General features: G+C 36.6%; 1 protein-coding gene across 2 annotated transcripts; it reads left to right on the top strand.

The window, feature by feature from the left end:
• The first annotated feature begins 920 nt into the window (after positions 1-920).
• On the top strand, positions 921-13,325 carry rlim (ring finger protein, LIM domain interacting). 2 transcript variants are annotated; one of them, XM_009307767.5, is made up of 4 exons: positions 921-1,449; positions 1,873-2,067; positions 10,233-10,337; positions 10,434-13,325. In XM_009307767.5, exons 2-4 carry the CDS (start codon positions 1,899-1,901, stop codon positions 12,074-12,076), a joined length of 1,917 nt encoding a protein of 638 aa, XP_009306042.1. In that variant the 5' UTR covers positions 921-1,449; positions 1,873-1,898; the 3' UTR covers positions 12,077-13,325. The 2 variants fall into 2 exon arrangements, with proteins under 2 accessions (XP_009306042.1, XP_686027.4); XM_680935.11 differs by having other exon boundaries at positions 921-1,066.
• Positions 13,326-19,633: the final 6,308 nt, after the last annotated feature.

The raw sequence follows: 19,633 nt of genomic DNA on the forward strand, positions 1-19,633 counted from the left end.
TAATTAATAGTGCTGGCAGGCAAATAATTAAATAAATTACACGAACTAAGACAATGCAAACTGAATGTGTATCCCCCCCCCCCCCCTTTTTTTTTTTTAAATGTTTATTAAAATAAACTTTCAGTTTAGCATTTTCTTATTCCCCTCGTGTAATTTATTTAATTATTTACCTGCCTGCACTATTAATTAAATATTTATTTATGCAGGAATTTGTGGATTTTTAATTAACATTTGTTTATCTGCGTATTTACTTATTATTTTATTTATTCAGGAATGTATTTACTCATTTATGTATATATTTGTGTATTTATTTATTTATTTATTTGTTTAGCAGGTTCTGTACATACATATGATGTTTAGTGAGCTTTAAACAAGAATAAACGGATAAAATATTATTAAATAGTCACTTTTCAATAATTTTAAGGAAATTCACAAGGAGGAAATGTAATGACGAGTTCAATTCTTACAGGATGTCGATGTTAAAATGAACCGAAATTACAAATCGCTGGATCATTCGTGACTTTCCACTCACGGCCATGTTAACTTGACACTTTTGTTTTTTCCGGTGTCTCTTTCACAATTTCAAAATAAAAGTTAAGCTCGTAGTAGTGGTGCCTATAAATTATCATTTTTGTCCTTTTAGTATTATCAATTTAGTATTATTAGTAGTAATGTATTGTCCTTTTAATCCGATATTGTCATAATTTAGCATTAACTTCAGTAGACGTGTTACTTTAGACATGTTTGCTATAAAAACGTTATTTCGAATAGAGTTAGTTTCAATCATATTTGTGGAATAGTGCAATTAATATAGTTTTTCACAAACGTTTATAAAGTCTTGTAGGTAATACAAGAGAGAAAGCGAGCATCTGTTTCTTTCCCTCAGCTTATAAAAGGGACTTTTACGTTATAACACGTTTACGTACTATTACGCACACCGGAAGTAGATTCGATGCCGAAGAGACGCCTGAGAAAATGAACTCCTGAATAGCTGTCAAGATTAAAACTTACAAACATCTACAGGTCGCTAACTGTAACTAGATAAGGCGTCGACGGGTTTATTAAGGTATTCCTCTTTGTTTTTACTTATTTCACTTATCGGTTTATTGTGATCGGCGAAATAATGGAGAGCCCGCTGACGGTTGGCTGTTTTTTTAAACTCTTAGCCGTGCTAACATTAGCTTCGGTTTAGCTTAGCATGATAAAGAATGCTTGTGCTCCATGGGTTATGCGAGCTAACTCGAGCCTAATTTGAGCTCATGCTACTGCTAATATTAGCCGTCAACCTTCCCTTAGTTCATGGTTGCGAGCGACTTGTCGTCACACATTGTGAAACACACCGTTGATGTAAAATTGGTTATTTAGTTATTTTCTAACAGCACACTTGTTATTTTACTTACACTAGTGTCGCGTTTTATCTGGCAATTGTACGCGGTATCAAGGGCACATGTAAGAGCTGTTTTCCTTGAAATACTCGAGCTTTAGCTATTAGCATGTTTAGCTCGCTGATGCCATTTTGTTTTCAGTATCAGCTGCAGTCAGTTCATTATACTTCAACTGAGCCAAAATAGACCAGTTTAACTCACAACCTTAAGTTACACTTCAGTGGTTTACTAATATTATTCTAGTCACCCAGCGCTTTGGCGTTTTGACCAGTTTTATTAGCTACGTTCGCATACAGGGACTGTGTGACCGTTTCATGCTCGTATTAACGATGGTGTCAAACAATCCTATATGGTTGCTATATTTATGTATATAGCAGCCAACGTCGTGTACAATTGACTGTAACGTAGAATGGTTTTGCTAATGCGTATTTTTCTCTCGATGCGTGTGACAAGTTGACACAATGCTCTTTCTTGATTTGTGTTTAAGTTGGATCTGATACCTGGGTCACAGTGATGGAGGGTCAGGATAATGCAGATCAAGGCAGCAGTGATCAGTCTGAAATACAACGCAGAAGGCAGCTGGACCGTCTGGACAGAGAGGAGGCTTTCTATCAGTTTGTCAACAATCTTAGCGAGGAAGATTATAGGCTCATGAGAGACAACAATCTACTCGGCACCCCTGGTAAAAACAATTTTCATTCATCTTTTTATCATGCAAGACAATTTAAATGATTTTTAAAGTGCTTTACTTGGATACATTGTGGTCATTATGGTTTGTAACATTTTTGGAGGCGTTTAAAGGTGCATTAGAATGCATTTGATACTTTGTTTAAACCTCTGTGTGCTTTTATTGAGGTAAAGTTGGTTTTATATTTGCACATGACTTTCAAACAACAGCACTATTTATTTGACTGTGATTTAGGGCTGCACAATATTGGAAAAATCAAAGATTGTGATGTTTTTTAATCTGCGATATATGTTGCGATTAGGCATGGCATGATAATTGGTTTCAAAGTTTACCGAGGTTTAGAAAAGTCAAGGTTTTAAAACTGCTAAGGTTTTCTGTTATACCATTCTTAAGGTATATGTAAGATTTTTTAATGTGTTTCTTTAATATTTTGTAAAGAAATCAGTGTTTTTGGAGCTAATGAAGACAGCAGAAGTCAATTATTTATTTTAATTATGTAGTCTGACATGTTACCGTTCCAAAATGTTATAAATGTTTCCTAAAATAAAATATAGTGCATTTAATAGGGGAAAAAGTTTTTGTTTTTTACCCAGACATTTAAAAATAACTTATTTTAGTGCAGTAATCACAATTCTAGAGCTGCACGATATTGGAAAATCTAGCATTGCGATATATATTTTTTAATTTGAATATTATTACTTGCATGTTTTGTGAGTATTTTGATGCATAACAATCTATAAATACAATCAAGAAAAAGCAGTTGAAATAATTTTTTGTTTGTTTGTTTGTTTCCTGAGTCTAACAGTATTCAAATACAGTAGCTGAATGATAAAAAAAAATAATTCAATAAAATATTTAATTGTTAAAGTCAAAAATGGTGACTACACAATACCATGATATCATGAAATCGTAATATTTCTATCCAAGGTTATCATATTGTTAGAAACTAGTACCGGCCGATATGAATAAAATCTTACAAGAGAAGTTGAATAACTGTTTGGAAACTACTTTTAATTTTCGATTCGGATTATTCTGTAGGGGAATGCGTAAAATATAATAAACAATCAATGAGCATAGATAAATTCAATAAAGAAAAAGATAATCCTTTTTTTTGTAGAAGTCGAACTTTATTTAGGTGTAGAGTAATTGAATAATCAAATGTAAAATGATACTGCATAGTAGAGCTGCACGATTCTGGCTAAAATGAGAATCACAATGTTTTTGTTCAAAATAAAGATCAAAATTCTCTCACGATTCTGTAGATGTAAAATAAAGCTTAATATGAGATTATTGTTTTTTTCTCAAACATGTGGTAAAACAACAACATTAATATTGTGTAGGTCTATTTCTATAAATAATTATTGTACTTAAATGAATTCTGATGTTGAATTATGTTTATGATATAGGCCTGTGCTTGCAATCTGTCATTGAGAACATAATTAGACCATTTAATTCACTGGTAAAATCTACATTATATAGGCTAGAGTAGTTATACTGACACTGTAAACATTTATTGTCATTGATTAAACTCTAAAATGCGAAATGATTATTTAAGTGATGTGCACGCTTTCGGCTTCATTTTGACTGCTAAGTGCTGTTCATACATTGTGCGCGGCTCTCAAACGATCACTCTGTGCCAAAAACTGAACATTATTTACAACTTTATTACCTATTATTCAGAGCATATGCTCACGTCACGTGTGATTTCCCGGCCGCGAATACAGCATTATATGAAGTCAAAAATGACATTTTTAGGTGAATTACACCATATAAATACAGTATTAAATACAGTATGTGATTCTTTTAACATCATTTGGAGGTGTCCATGTCGCTAAGCAACGCGTGTGAAACAATGAATAGACTCGTGCAGCCGACTTTTGCTTCTCTGCTGAACTTGAAACTATGATTGACAGAATCGTAGAAATGCTGGATTAAGATCGTCTAGGGGGTCGAATCGAGATCGCAATCTCTTTTCAATTAATTGTGCTGCTCTACTGCATAGTTTTCGTTTTATAAACAGTTCAGTAATTAATTGTTGTTAATTTGTCAAAGTTCCAAACGGTACAATTTCTTATGCCTGAATGCTTTTAAAGCTGTCAGACAGTCACAGGCCTCAAAAAAAAAACACATGCGAAATGATGAGTTATAATCCAGACTTCGTCTGTGTTTTAGCAAATGCAACAATTTTTAGTGACACATTATTTTGACATATATTTTGGGAAAATGCTTTAGAAAACTCAATAATACCCTCTGGGTAAATTAACTACACTTTCGTTATTTTCTTGGCTGTTTTTTTGTCCCATTGACTTTCATTATAATGGCACTTTCTGGTAATTTGATTACTGTTGATCATCAGTTGCAGTGCAAAATAGCATAATTTCTGGCTTCTATATGGAGTATTATGTGTGTATGTGTGTGAAAGAGATCTTTGCACACTTATTTTGATATGCCTGAGAGAATGAAAATAAGCAGCTCAGCTCTCAGAACATTGTAAACATAGTAAGGGGCCGATCAAACTGAATGCTGAGAGATGTGACTGACATGACTTGTTTTTTCCCCTTAGAGTTGACTTTTTTTAACTGTAAACTATCAATGCGCAATGGCAAAAACGCGAGGTGCAGCCGGCGGATAAAATGCAAGGCGTGCAGGGTACATAAGCAGTGTGCAAAATGCTCAAGGCCACAATAATCTTCTGTTTTACTCTATAGAACTTCATATAAAAGCCAGAAACCTTTTTTTAGCACATGCAAACAGTAAAATGACACTTACCTGATTGATTATACAATTGTATGCTGTCAAGGCTTTGCAATCAAAAATGTTGTAAAAATGGAGGTCAGTGGGCAAAAAACTGCCATGAACATAAGGAAAGGATCGTCAATTTGAACATTAGACAAGGATTACATTTTATTGATATCTACATAGGTATGCATTTGACTTGGGAAGGTGCAAAAAATCTAGAGAATGGGAAGTTAATTTCCTCACTATGATTTAGCCATATAATCGTAATGCTTTGTTTGTAATTTATTTGGAAGGGTTATGAATATTAATAAGCTCTGTCTTTATTAGGCATGGGCTGGTGTTTGATTCTGATGGTATGACAACCTTAGATAAAAATATCACGACTTCACGGTATGACAATATTGTGCTTACTGCTCTAAAACAAGTTCTTTTTAAATATCTGGGTAAAAAAAACTAAATATCTGGGTAAAAAAAACTTTGAACAATATACTTTATTTTGAGAAACATTTAAGATATTTTTGAGCAGTAAACATGTCAGGCTAAAGAAATCAAAGAAATTATTGACTTGTTTCAAAAACAGATTTCTTTACAATTTAAGACGGCATCTTTGGATAGCTTTACAGATGGAGATTGGTTGTCCTAAAAAAACAAACAAACCAAAAAAAAAAAAACTATAAAAAAATCTTATATCTCTCATCTTAATTCGTATCTTAGGAACGGTATAGGAGGATATGTTGGCAGTTTTAAAACCTTGATCTTTCCAAACCGCGGTATACCTTGAAAATGATTATCGTCCCATGTCGAGTCCTCATGCTTCCTGGCAGAGCTCTCAGAACTGTTTAGTATGGTTCAGCAAAGTTCAGGTTGCTTCAGTTTCAGTTAATTTCTACAGCAGTTTAGTACTGCTTAAAGTAAGTAGTCATATTGCTTTATTTACACCGCCTTTATTGCTGTGACATCTTTGTAAACGTGACATAAACGCACAATACAAAACAAGCAATAACACATGTTGCAAATCCAATGACTCTACAAGTAATAATTCTCTTGGTCAAATTGGTGATCAGCAGTGTGTATACGTCAAGTTTTGACAACAGTACAGCTCACTTTAAAGCCCTCTTAAGTTCTGTTGAGTTGGGTATTGGAGATAAAATATAGTCTAAATTATAATTACAAGAACATAAGATAAATACAGATGTATTTAGAGTTAAATACATTTGTAATCCGTCTTTTTTGTTGATTTTTTTATGTGTTGACAAGTAATTGTAACAGATGAGATGCTTATAAGATATATTGACTTCTGCTACTGCCTGTCCCATTATCAAAGTAAGAGATAGATAGGGAACATAATAAGCTGTGATATGAATACCATATATATATATATATTAGGGGTGTCACGATTTCGATTTTTAATCGAAATCGATCGAAATTTATGCTCAATTTCGATTATCGAATCAAAAAATAGAATCGTTGATGCTGCCACGCCCCCATGTCACGTCAGCTTGGCTTGCCAAGCGGGAAAAAAAACGGCTTGTTGAAGTGCTTGTTAAACTGCAGAAGCAGGAGACCTGTCGAAAGAAACCCTCTCCTCTTTCAATGATGTCGCCGGTGTGTAAGCATTTTGGATTTCGTGTTGTCGACAAAAAAACACAGTTTTGCAAGCTCTGCTATGTATGTATTACGTACGGTTCGTCCAATAGACAACACCGGCATCGCGATCCTCCGCCCGCCCCCGTTGCAAATCCGCTCGCGGAAAATGCCAATCACATGACCACACAGACGCATACACAGCCATGCGCTCGAGAAAGCAGGTCCAGGCAGTCAGAGGACTGCTTCAATCTTTCACTCACTTGTACTTAGTCATTTTAGTGAACACCTCAGATACTGTTGGCTGGTTCCTGTTGGTTGTGCGTCTTTTTTACCGATGCCATTATAACGACACAGATCGCTGCCTATTCACGAGTCCCGCAGAAAAAGTGATTGACAGGTGGTAATTATGTGTGTATCTTGCCTTTAATCATTTATTGTACGATTTGTTTATGGGTAAAACAAAGACCATCCAGGTCAGGTAGTTTAAACGGTAGGCTACAAAAAATTAATTGGTCATTAATTAATTAATTAATTATTCATAATCGAAAATCGAATCGTGCCTTTAGAATCGAAAATGTAATCGAATCGAGGATTTGGAGGATCATGACACCCTTAATATATATAATTTATATTTGGGTCCATGCAATCAGTTGGTGCTTTCACATTTGGCTCTAATGCCAAAATGACATCCTTTTTTTGTTTTATATCCCCCTCTCAAGTTTGAACTTGGGAAAATATAGTTTAATTTTCAATGTGCTAACACTAGGTGGTACACCATTCATCATGAATGCAATGTAAAAGTTCAAATGAATGAGTAGAGGTTTTCTGCTGAGGTTGTGCAGAAATTAGATTTTTACAGTGTGTCAGTTTTCCGTCACAAAAGTATTTGATTGTATGCATGCATACACTGTTTGTCCAATTCATACATGATTTATCAATTCATAACTGTGGCTAGAGGTGGGCAATATGGCAATTATTTTGCTAAAAAAATCACAATATACTTTATGATTTTTAAAAACATTTAGTTTTATTAACATCAAATTCATTCATTCATTTATTTTCTTTTGGATAGTCCCTTTATTAACCTGAGGTCGTCACAACGTAATGAACCGCTAACTTATCCAGCATATGTTTCACTCAGCACATGCCCATCCAGCTGCAACCCATCAATGGGAAACACCCATACACACTCATTCACACATATACAATACGGTCAACTTTAGCATACCCAATTTGTCTATACCACATGTCTTTGGACTGTGGCGGAAACCAGAGCACCCGGAGAAAATCCAGGTAAATACGGGGAGAACATGCAAACTCCACAAAGAAATTTCAACTGACCCAGCTGAGGCTCGAACCAGAGACCTTCTTGCTGTGAGGTGATTGTGCTACCTACTGCGCCACCGCGTCACCTTAACATCAAATTGATAATAATTAATGAATACAGACTAGGTGAAAATTAGCAAATATTGACAGAATACAAATTTTTTATTGTCTCTTAATGACAAGCAGCACCATGTTGATTATTAGTCTGCTGGCCCTTTAAGACCCACACATAATGCATCCATTTTTATAATAACTGTTTCCTTTCTATCTAGACACCACATTCAATTGTGTTTATGTAAATCTTGTATGGTTTTGGCAGTTTTGGTGTGATCAGACTTTAAAGATAGCCTGATTTTGTATTTTGGTTATGTTTGACTGGCTTTGTAGGGGAATGCTCTTGTCCCTTTTGTCGGGTGTGTGCTCTGAAAAAAAAATGCAGAGCTGCCGTTAACGTTTAGCTGGCAAGGCTTTAAAACAAATGAAACACATACTTTTGTCAGTACAAATAAGTTCTGTGACTAACTCTACGACCGAGATAATATTGGATGTCAATTTATGTTGTGATGTACAAAAGCTGATATTAAGACAGAGGGGCACAATTAGCATGCTACATTTTAATCCCATCCAAATTAACAAAATCTGAATTAAACTAAATCCAAGGTTTACTGTAACGTTCACACCGAAAGCGGTGAGAGCGTCAAAGTAGCCGAAAGTCCTTCATTTTCAATGAGAAGAGGTGACGATAAGCTTTAAGGAGCGGCATGGCACCTCTTTGCCGTTGTGGGCATCGAGGAGAGTTGAAATCAACTCAACTTTATGGTAATGAGCTATGACAGTAGAATGACCTTCAATCAGAATGAAGAAGTCCATCGCTTGAGAGGAGTTCAGAGAACACAGACCTGTGAACTTTGGTACCGACCAAAGGGTTGTTCCCAAGGGGTTGATTATTGGGGTCGCCAGATTTTCAATTATTTACAATGCTTACTTGCATAAATATGCATTAAATACGTTACTGGCGAGTTACTGATGTGCATTAATGTTATATATTTATCTTTAAAAAAGCGGGAATCTCATCCAACAGTACAAAATAGTATTGCTGCTTTAGGATATTTCAGACATAGACACATTGGATAATTAAATGGAGCAAACCCAGAACACATGCAACTTGATCTTCCATTGTAAAATGAATTCGATAAGAAGTGTGCAACGTTTTCACGCTAGAAAGCATGTTTTATGCAGGAATGTAACTGATATGCTGCAACTGCTCCTTTAAATACGAGATTAATGTAGCGAATTTTGACAGGCAGCCAGCGTTGTCACCAGGGCGGCCAGAGCGACCTTGGACGCTCTCACTGCTTTCGGTGTGAACACACAGTTACTGGCACCACTACTTACAAAACAAATAACTTTATATAATGAAAACACATTATATTAGGGGTGTGAACCTACACCGGTCTTACAGTTTGGTTTAGTTACGATTATCATGCCATCCATTCAGTTTAATTCGATATCTTGGTGCATCACGGTGCATTGACGATGCTTTTCATACATAATTAGATTTTTTCTTCACAACACAATAATTTTTTAATATTAAAATCTACATATATTAATATTTATATATTATTTGTATTATAACATTGTCATTTAATACAATCAGTAAGATATGTGTGTATATATATATATATATATATATATATATATATATATATATATATATATACACAACTATAGATAGATAGATAGATAGATAGATAGATAGATAGATAGATAGATAGATAGATAGATAGATAGATAGATATCTTACGGCTTGTATTAAATGACAATATTGTATTACAAATAATATATAAATATTAATATATGCATAGATTTTAATTAAAAAATATTGTGTTGTGAAGAAAAAATTTAATTATGTATGGTAAAACATTGTATGTATGTGTGTGTGTGTGTGTGTGTATGTATATATATATATATATATATATATATATATATATATATATATATATATATATATATATATATATATATATATATATATATGTGGTTATCATAGGTAATCCGTAATAAACTCGCAACTCGGGTAAGCTATGTAGACTATCTAGATGACATTTAATAATATTTTAAATTGCCTAGTAATAACACTACACCTACCTTTAGATGTTTGATGAATGCATATGGGAAAGCATGCATTTATTAAAATGATCCCACACATGCATATCTAAGCATCTCCCAAATCAAAACCGTTAATACATATAGATAGCCACAATAGCCAGCTAAAACTAACTAAGGATAAAAAGAATCTGACTACTAGCTATTCATTTAATCAGGGTTGAGGGGTTTTAAAAGAAGTTGCTGCTGGAGAAAAGATTGAACATTTGTGTGTGTATAAATGTTTGGAATTGACCACAGTAAACAATGCTTTTGATCAGTTGAATTGCTTTTTTTAAGTTTTCTGCAAGTCTCCACTCCTTCAGTGGCATAAAATGCTAACCCTCATGTTTCTTGATCAGGTGAAATCACAGCAGATGAACTGTTGAACCGACTTAGGCAGGTCAAGGATGGCCCTGAGTCACCCAGCAGTAACATCACTGAAGAAAGAAGGGAAGCGCCTGGAGGTACGTCAGCTGCTATTTTTTTTTTCTTTTGTGTATCATTCATTTAACTTTCCTGTGATAATCATGTATTTAAAATCAATTTCTTGTCATTCCCAGCGACAGAGGTTGAGGGCACTGAAGAAAACCCAAGTGGGGAGACCCTTCTTGACTGGCTGAACACAGTACGACAGACGGGGAATACAACTAGGAGTGGTTACCGGGGTAACCAGTCATGGCGGGCTGTGAGCCAAACCAATCCCAACAGTGGTGATTTCCGTTTCAGCTTGGAGATCAATGTCAATCGTAACATTGCTGAGCAGCAAACACAGACAGAAAGGTTGGAAGGCAGCCAGGAAAGACCAGATGGCTCTGTTTCTGAGCCTGAGAGTCTTATGGAGACTGCAGAGGTAGTTGAGGAGCCAGTTGTGGATGAGTTGGCTGTTATTGTAGAGCCAGAATTGCCAGTTCCTAGCACATTGACTCTAAACAGAGATGATAATGTACCAGTAGATGCACCAAATCCACTAACCTCAACTCCTCCAAACTTGCCTTCAGTGGAACAACCCCGTAGGGGTCAAATAAGGGCTCGTAGCAGAAGTCCAGAGCAGCGACGGACAAGGGCTCGCACGGCAAGAGGTCGTTCACCGATCAACCTTGAAAGATTGGATGGACTCCCGCCTACCCAGCACGGCATACCTACTCATAATCCTGAGATACTTCCTGAGCCACAGGTTGAGGGAAGCTCAAGGACTCGGCAACTGTTTTTATCTAGGCAGAGCACAGTGGAAACGGAAACTCATACTTTGGGATCAGCAACTGACGTACCTGAAGCACCTCAAGAAAGAGAGGCAACTACTGGAGAAGCAGGGGCCTCAGGACGTCGTCCTCCAACCATAATGCTGGATTTGCAGGTACGTAGGGTGCGTCCCGGAGAGTATCGTCAGAGAGACAGCATTGCAAATCGTACAAGGTCTCGTTCGCAGACTTCAAACAACACTTTATTATACGAGACTGAGCGTGGAGGTTTTCGCCGGACCTTCTCCCGTTCTGAGCGAGCAGGAGTAAGAACATACGTCAGCACTATCCGCATTCCCATTCGTAGGATCTCGGATGCAGGACTTGGGGAAGCCACTTCTTTGGCTCTGCAGTCTATGATTCGTCAGATCATGACTGGCTTTGGTGAGCTTAGCTATTTTATGGAAGCTGAAGTTCCAGACTCAAATCGTGAAGACAACCCACCAGCAGACCTCTCTGACGCACTGGGAAACCCTGATGCTTCTACTGGAACTGGTGCAAGTGAAGCAGACCCCTATCTTCCCGGCCATGGAGGCTTGAACCAGGGTGGTTTAGAGGCAAGGACTGAGGAAAGGGAAGTGGAAGGTGGACTACCTGGTGCTGCTGGACCTCGGGAGAACCGAGGGCGACAACGGGCTCCGATCAACTTGGATGAAACTGGATCACTGCCCTTCCTGCGACTTGCGCACTTCTTCTTGCTCAACGAGGAAGATGACGACCAGCCCAGAGGTCTCACCAAAGAGCAGATTGACAACTTATCCATGCGAAACTTTGGCGAGAGCGATGCATTCAAAACTTGTAGTGTCTGTATTACAGAGTATGCTGAAGGCAACAAACTGCGGAAGCTGCCCTGCTCTCATGAGTACCATGTGCACTGTATCGACCGCTGGCTATCAGAAAACTCGACCTGCCCTATTTGCCGCAGGGCGGTGCTCATTTCCACCAACCGTGAGAGTGTTGTCTAGCTAAAATGAGATTTTTCTGCCCTTTGCTTTATATTTACCTAGTCATGTGAGGACTCTTAATGAGATTTCCCCCCCATACATCTTATATAAAGCCATCAAGTTTTATCAGATTTGCTGGTGCCAAGATCTCCCCACCCCCAAACTTTATGGCAGTGTGTTTTGACACATCTTACAGTGGAATAAGTATTGTTGCAGGACAAAAACGGTGAAGGCCATGCTCCAGCCCTGGTTCTTCACTTCTATTAAATATCAACATTTGACAAAATTCTAAGGCAATGCAGAGATCCCTTTGTATGGTACATTTACTTTGTTCAAAAAAAGAGCACTGTGCTGCATATGTTTATGTGGTTTCATACAGTGTTGGTTGTGTTGGTATGAAATCATAGTATGTGTTGTACCAGTTGCATCATAAATGACGAAATGCAGATGATCCGAAAAAGATTTCATGCAATAGTTTTAAGTGAGTTTGTCATACTCTGTAGAATAGACTTTGATTTGGCATTTAACCATTTTCTGTAAACCTGGTTTTAAAAGCCATGTGATCAGACACTTTTTAAACAAACCAACCAACAACAAGGCTGTAAATATGCTACACGGACACATCAGGTTGTATTTTCGCCTGTCTTCCCAAATGACGATGATGCATCAGTCTGCGGATTCAAAAGCATCTTTCATATATCTTAAGTAATAAACTTGGCTATGTATAGGCAATGTTGTGCAATGCTAATAAGGAAAATGTAAAGGATGTTTTGCCAGATTGACTTGTATGTTGTAGTCTGTAAATATTAACATTTAAAATGAAGACTTAAATGGAAGTTTTTCTAACAGTTCTGTACATTGAAAATAGCACCATTTATCTACCATTTATCATTAACGTCTGAGGAGGAAATTATTTTTTCTCATGGAATGGTTGGTTTCTTATATGAGCTGAGGTTATTAAGGCTGATGTGAGTGAGAAATGCAGTGTCCTTTAGAAACGATCTATTTTCATTGTTTCTTTGTTCACTTGGGAGACTAACCCTAAGCATAATGTTCTCGAATACATCAACATTTCATGTCTCGTAAGCAAGCCAACCCTCATTAAATGCACACTCTTCTTCAGTTCTGAGGTCATGTATTATGAGAGCGAGCTCCTCAATAGAATTTCTTAATTTTGTCAGCATCATATTTATAGCCTATTTTTGAGTCAGATTTTGACTAGCTTCCACTTTGCTGTGTTTAAAATGAATAAAATTATTTCCTCACCTGACCGTTTTCTCTGTGGCCTCACCAGTGTCCCCATCCTGTTAAGTGCTGCTTCAGAATAAAGAAAAATATCTTCCAGCCTCACAATTGATGAATCCAATTAGCAATACATATTTGGACATCTTAAGAACAAGCTGTGATGTAAAATTAAATAGGTTATATATAATGAATATGGGACCAAGGTGCAGTGTAAGACTGGCAATCCAGAGCCTGAGACATATACACATGCATATATCTATGATCGGAAACGGCTTGTTCACTAAGCCAACAATAACACAAGTTTCTGGCACCGTAAATGTCAGAAACGTAGATGTCGCCTACGCTATTGTTGTCTATTGGAAGGAATGCGTCAACAGAGCCGCCATTTTAGTACAGGGTAGCACTCCTTTGAAATGAATGTGGGACCAAGGTGCAGTGGAGGACTGGGAATCCAGAGCCTGAGACAAATACACATTTACATATATCTATGATCGAAAACAACTCGTTCACTTAGCCGACAATAAGTTTCTGGCACTGCAGTATTTTGTTGTCATCTTTGATTTACATTGCTTATTTTTTTCAACAAAACTAGCATAATCCTAGTATTTAGTTTGAGTTGCTGCTATTTTGCCTCATTTTCAGTGCAGTAAGTGACTATTATCATCAATAACATTACTTGTTGAGCACAAAAAACAAAATCTTACCTATGAAATGTTCTGCCTTTATGCTTTGATTTTTTGCTCTTTCTACACCCGTGCACAGCGGGTCCAGCATCTTTACATTGGCTTTAGTATTAACAAGTGAATCCAGATACTGAGTTGAATGACATTTGTCCTGGGAGCACTGTACAAATGTGGCGGCGCTATTGACACATGCTTAGGGTCTGTATGCGATATCTAGTGTAAATATCTATGGTTCAACGCAAGTGCTAACTACTTACACAGATGTTGCTTTACACAGATTTTTTCTGTCCTGGCATCATCAAATTTATAATTTACAATAAAATTTGGGCGGCAAGAAAACTGCTATGTTTTATTATTAATTTAAGAAATGAAGTTTTCATTTAAACCCAACTATCCTGTAATTCTTTGTAATTGACAAACTCAATATTTTACAGCCTGTTCACGCCAGTACTTCGCATTCTAAACTTTTGGTCTGATTGACAAAAACATGTCTTAATACCAGGTCTGAACAGGGCCTTTTTTCTTAAGCTGAAGTCAGCTTTTTTAAAATCAAAATTAAATCTAAGAATTATATCAAGATGCAATTTAAAACTACTCAAAACAAATGTAATGTGTAGTTTTATGGGAAATAAACTTTTTTTTTTCCATTATTATCCAAACGCAAGTTTCTATAAGCTCTGGAAAATAATCAAGTGACTGTTATCAGACCTTGTTGTTGCTATCCATGTTTGCCATCCCAAGATATTTTAGAAATCCAGACCTGTTGACGATGTATGTTTAGATTACATACATCTATACTAGAGTGATTTATTGTAGTGACGCAGAAGATTGGTCATATATGAACAGCATAAATCAAATGTCACGGTGTCAATAATACTGTATCATTAGGTACGTCTTGTACATTGTACACTTGTATTTCATTTAAGCACCGCTAGGCGTCACAGTGGCTTCATGAATGACTACTGACAAAGACGCAAATAAAGTGACAATAATCATGCGTAAACAAATAAAGTTTATATAAGAAACAAAGTATAACTGTTTATTTTTGGATTTTTACATTGTATCTCGCAATTCAATTCAAACTTGATATATTGGCTTGAGAAGTTCCACATATTACAATGTTGCATATTTCTCTCAGTTCAATTTGGTATATTGACATGACAAATGTATTGCAACCAAAGCAAAGCATCGATAAAGTTTACATTATAAAGAACATATATATTTATATATATTTATTTAAAAAATAAATAAATAAATAAAAACAATAAATAGTAGTAGTACATTAAAAATAATTATATATATATATATATATATATATATATATATATATATATACACATATGAGATGCCGTGTAGGATTTAAATCAAACTTTGCTTACAAACACATACATAAAACACATGTATATACACCTATAAATTACTCGCATATACACCTATACTACTGAATGTTCGAAACAACATAGATGAAACTTGTGTATATACATATTAACTTGACGCATGAATACACCCACATACACACGCACATACATATAAACTTGCTGCATGCAAACAAACCTATACACACTTGCATATACATATAAACTCGATCAAATGCATTCAACAGACTTAAATGACAGTGTATTGCTGTAGAGGACAAATAAAACACGGGACAGGTGTTTAGGAAGAGTATAGTTTATTTTGTTTGACCTGCAAACTTATCTAAACAAGACAAACTCTCAGAAAACAGACCGGAAACATTATGATGCGCGCGCTCGTGGAGATAACCCGCGGTCGTCTTCAACTGTTGTCTTCAATAGTCCATCTTTGCTCAACAACTCATCTGAAAAACAAAGCAAAACATTACAACATTCAGACAAAGAGCAGAGAGCATAGAATCACCAAGAGGCGATACTCTAGTGCAATTTGGGAAACAATAACGCGCTTTTTGAATAAAAACAAAGCCGCTGTTTGCCATTGCGACAGCAATGATATCCAATGCACGAGCGATCGCTTCACTTCAAAATGGCGGAATCTGTTGCTCTTGGTCATCCTAGGCTCTTTGCATAGTTAAATCATAACAGTTATCATGGTTTCTATTTCAAACTATAGTAAACTAAAGTTTGAAACTATAGTTTAAAATAGAAGATGAGTGGGCCTCGCTACTCCCACCCACCATAACCCTCGCCGCGAGGTCCCACTACCGGCCCCCCGTGTTTCCCTGAGGGTCCTCGGGGGTTGTTTGTTCCCTGCCTAGGGCTCAAAGGCCGCCTCGCCCCAGGGAGTGCACGGAAAGACCGGGCGCCAGGCCGTGCCAGTATTCACTGGATGTTGCTCGGCGGCACATTTCGAGCAACAAACACGTAATATTCTTCGCGATATTGCGTTTATGTACGCAAACCGCAAGGAACTACAGCACAGACGGGCCCGGGTGAAGCATCACGAAGCGGACTTCGTGAGTTTGGCGTAGCTCCACTCGTACCGTCGGTATTGAACTCACCTTGATCAAGTACAAACAGCTACACCGGGCGAACTGACAACGCTGATTGAGAGCACACGATCTTTATAGGAATGCATATGCAAATTTTTACAAGGCACGTCACTGTTGTCTCGTTGTCATGGGGAGTGCTGAGGAGGGCTCACCTGATTGGAGCACAGAGACGCGGAATTTGCGTCACGGCTAGTTGCCGTCTGCTGTTGACAAAAATATCTTAAATATAATAAATATATATTTTTACATTTTTGGTGCTCTGTAATATTCTGGGATGCAGTAGAATATGGAGACAGATGAATATAATTGGATATATGCCGAGCTAGTGTTGTTCCCATACTTATTAACTTCCGGTGACAGGTTATTATGAGTTTTTTTTTTCTATTTTATACGGTTCCTTTTACAGCATTGATGTTGTGATGCAATTAAAATACATTCAGTTAAATAAACTTTGGCATTCATTTAGTTGTTCAAGCGTAAAACGAGACAAAAGACCCTTTACTCGCACTCGCCCGTCAGAATCGGCAGACTAGCACAGACGCTCCATTGAATACAATGAGGTAAAATAACTTAAATGCTCATATTATAAAGACATGGCGGGGAAAATATAATTTAATGCAGTGCTTCTTGTACAATCTGAGACCCACGTTATATCGGATATCACTCAGCCAGTGGAGATCGCTGATTTTTAAAGAAAACAGACCTTAAAAACGTGCAGATATTTCCTTTGGCATACAGTTCGCCGGAAGCGCTTAACCCAGCTTAAAAGTCCTATTAACATGCTTCAGCATATACCCTTAAATCCCAGATTGTCTTTCGAAAAAGAGTACGGGTTTAACCCCGCCATCCTGGCCAAATTTACCCACTGGCCTCTGTCCATCATGGCTTCATTTCTCTGTCTCCTCTCTCTGTGGTGTGCGGTCTGGTGGAAAACGGCTGCTGTCGCTTCATCTAGGTGGATGCTACACTGGTGGTAGATGAGGAGATTGCTTCCCAATAAATACTAAACTAGCTAAATTTAATAACAATATTTCCCCTAAATGCTAATTTTGTACTCAATATGATGAAACACTAAAGCATTTATTTTGGGAGTGTACTTACTGTAAAGTGTTTTGGGTTGACTTTTCCAATTTCATTAAAAAATTCTTATTTCCAAACTTCTGTATTTCCCCAAAAATTGTATTCTTTGGTTACTCTCAGTGTGTAGATCCTTCTCATTGAACATTTTTTTATAGCAACATTTTACTTCCATATATGTTAATTTTCAAAGAAACACCCTTACTTTTTTATTTTCAGAAAGGACTTTGAAATTTATGTCAACTCTTTAAAAGACTCTAACAATTACACTGCATGTAAAATACTTTCTTGGTGTAAATCATTTAAACTTGTTTAATTTGCTGGAATTCTATTTATGTAACCCTCTTTGTCTCTTTGTTCATATTATATCTTTGTAATGTTCTTTCTTGCATTAAAAAAAAAGTAGATGAGGAGATTCCCCCTATGTGTAAAGCGCTTTGAGTGCCAAGACAAGCGCTATATAAATGTAAGGAATTATTATTATTATTATAAAGCACTGTTCTACCATCATGATATAGCCAGACTAAAATGAAAATCACATTATTACGATTAGCTTAAACTACAGCGAACACTCCACTCACTGACAAACAGCCCCTTTCATAAAGATTTAATTCACAGGTCTGTCATAATCAGGCAAATATACATTAACATACAGAATATCGGCCTCTTCTGAGGCGCCACACGTTAAATAACGCAATAGTTCAAGACACAGGTTTGCTTTTTTTCTCTATTTAAAAGAACGATAACAATACATCATAACAAGAGCAACAACAACAACAATAATTCATATCATGAAGATAAGCCAAGTTGTCTTTTCTAAAATTCAATATATAGCGACTCTTTTAAGGTGCACCACATGATCGGCAGGTGACTTGTTAAAGAAACTCAACAAATGTTGCACCATGACACACACAGTGAAATAGACAGAGACTTTTTGCAAACGTTGTATATGTATGTAAGTGTCTCTTTAAGGTCGTCTTCTGGCACTTTCTCCAGAGCGCGTCTGGCTCGGCTGTGTTTCTAAAGTTAAAGCAGTCTGTTTTTGTTGGTTTGGCACACGTCAGGGTGGAAGCGGTGGTGGAGTAAGGCTTCTCTTCTTCTCTTTATATCCAGAAGACTCTGATATCTCATCTCTCACAGCACCTCTGCAGGAAAACAGCAGAAACACATGTGAGAAGATGATTTATTGAACTATTAAAAGCTTGCCAACAACATCTATGACTGGTATTATGAAACTGAAAATAGAGACGCTTTGCAGAATGCCAAGGCTGCTTTTTTCAGTCATTCACACTGTCCTAAAGTCAACAAACTGCAGAAATCATCAGTTTCATGCATGGAAAATATCAGCTTGGAGACTCTCCTAATCATCCTTTATACATTATTTTCAACATTTTATTTTAGGTTCAGTTTAGTTCAGTTCAGTATAATGTAAATGTCACTGCTGAAAGACGAAACACTGGAAAGCAACTCCACTGGTGACCAGATTTGATCCATATATGATCTAACATACAGCTGAAACCAGTTACATACACTCTAAAAAAAGAAACACAATCATTTAAAAAATGTCTGATGGTAAATGATACTAAACGTTTACTATTTTAAGTCCGTTATGATTACCTAAATGATTTACATTTGCTAAATGCCAGAATAAAGAGAGATTTTTTTTTTAAATTTTTAATAATTTCTAGACAGTCAAAAGTTTACACACATTTCCTAGGTATTTTTTTGCTTTGCTTTTAAACTGTTTAACTTTGGTCAAATGTTTTGGGTATTCTTCCACAAGCTTCTCACAATAGTTTGCTGGAATTTTGGCTCATTACTCCTGACAGAATTGGTGTAACTGAGTCAGATTTGTTGGATGTCTTGCTCGCACAAGCTTTTTCAACTCTGCCCACAAATTTTCTATAGGATTGACATCAGGGCTTTGTGATGGCCACTCCAAAACATTCACTCTGTTGTCCTTAAAGCACATTTGAATTAATGTGGCAGTATGCTTAGGGTCATGGTCTGTTTGGAAGAGCCATTTGTGCCATTTCCTGACTGATGTCTTGAGATGTTGCTTCAGTATTTCTCCATGATGTTCTTTCTTCATGATGCCATCTATGC

The sequence above is a fragment of the Danio rerio genome, chromosome 14, assembly GCF_049306965.1.
Source record: "Danio rerio strain Tuebingen ecotype United States chromosome 14, GRCz12tu, whole genome shotgun sequence".
Classification (NCBI taxonomy): Eukaryota; Metazoa; Chordata; class Actinopteri; order Cypriniformes; family Danionidae; genus Danio; species Danio rerio.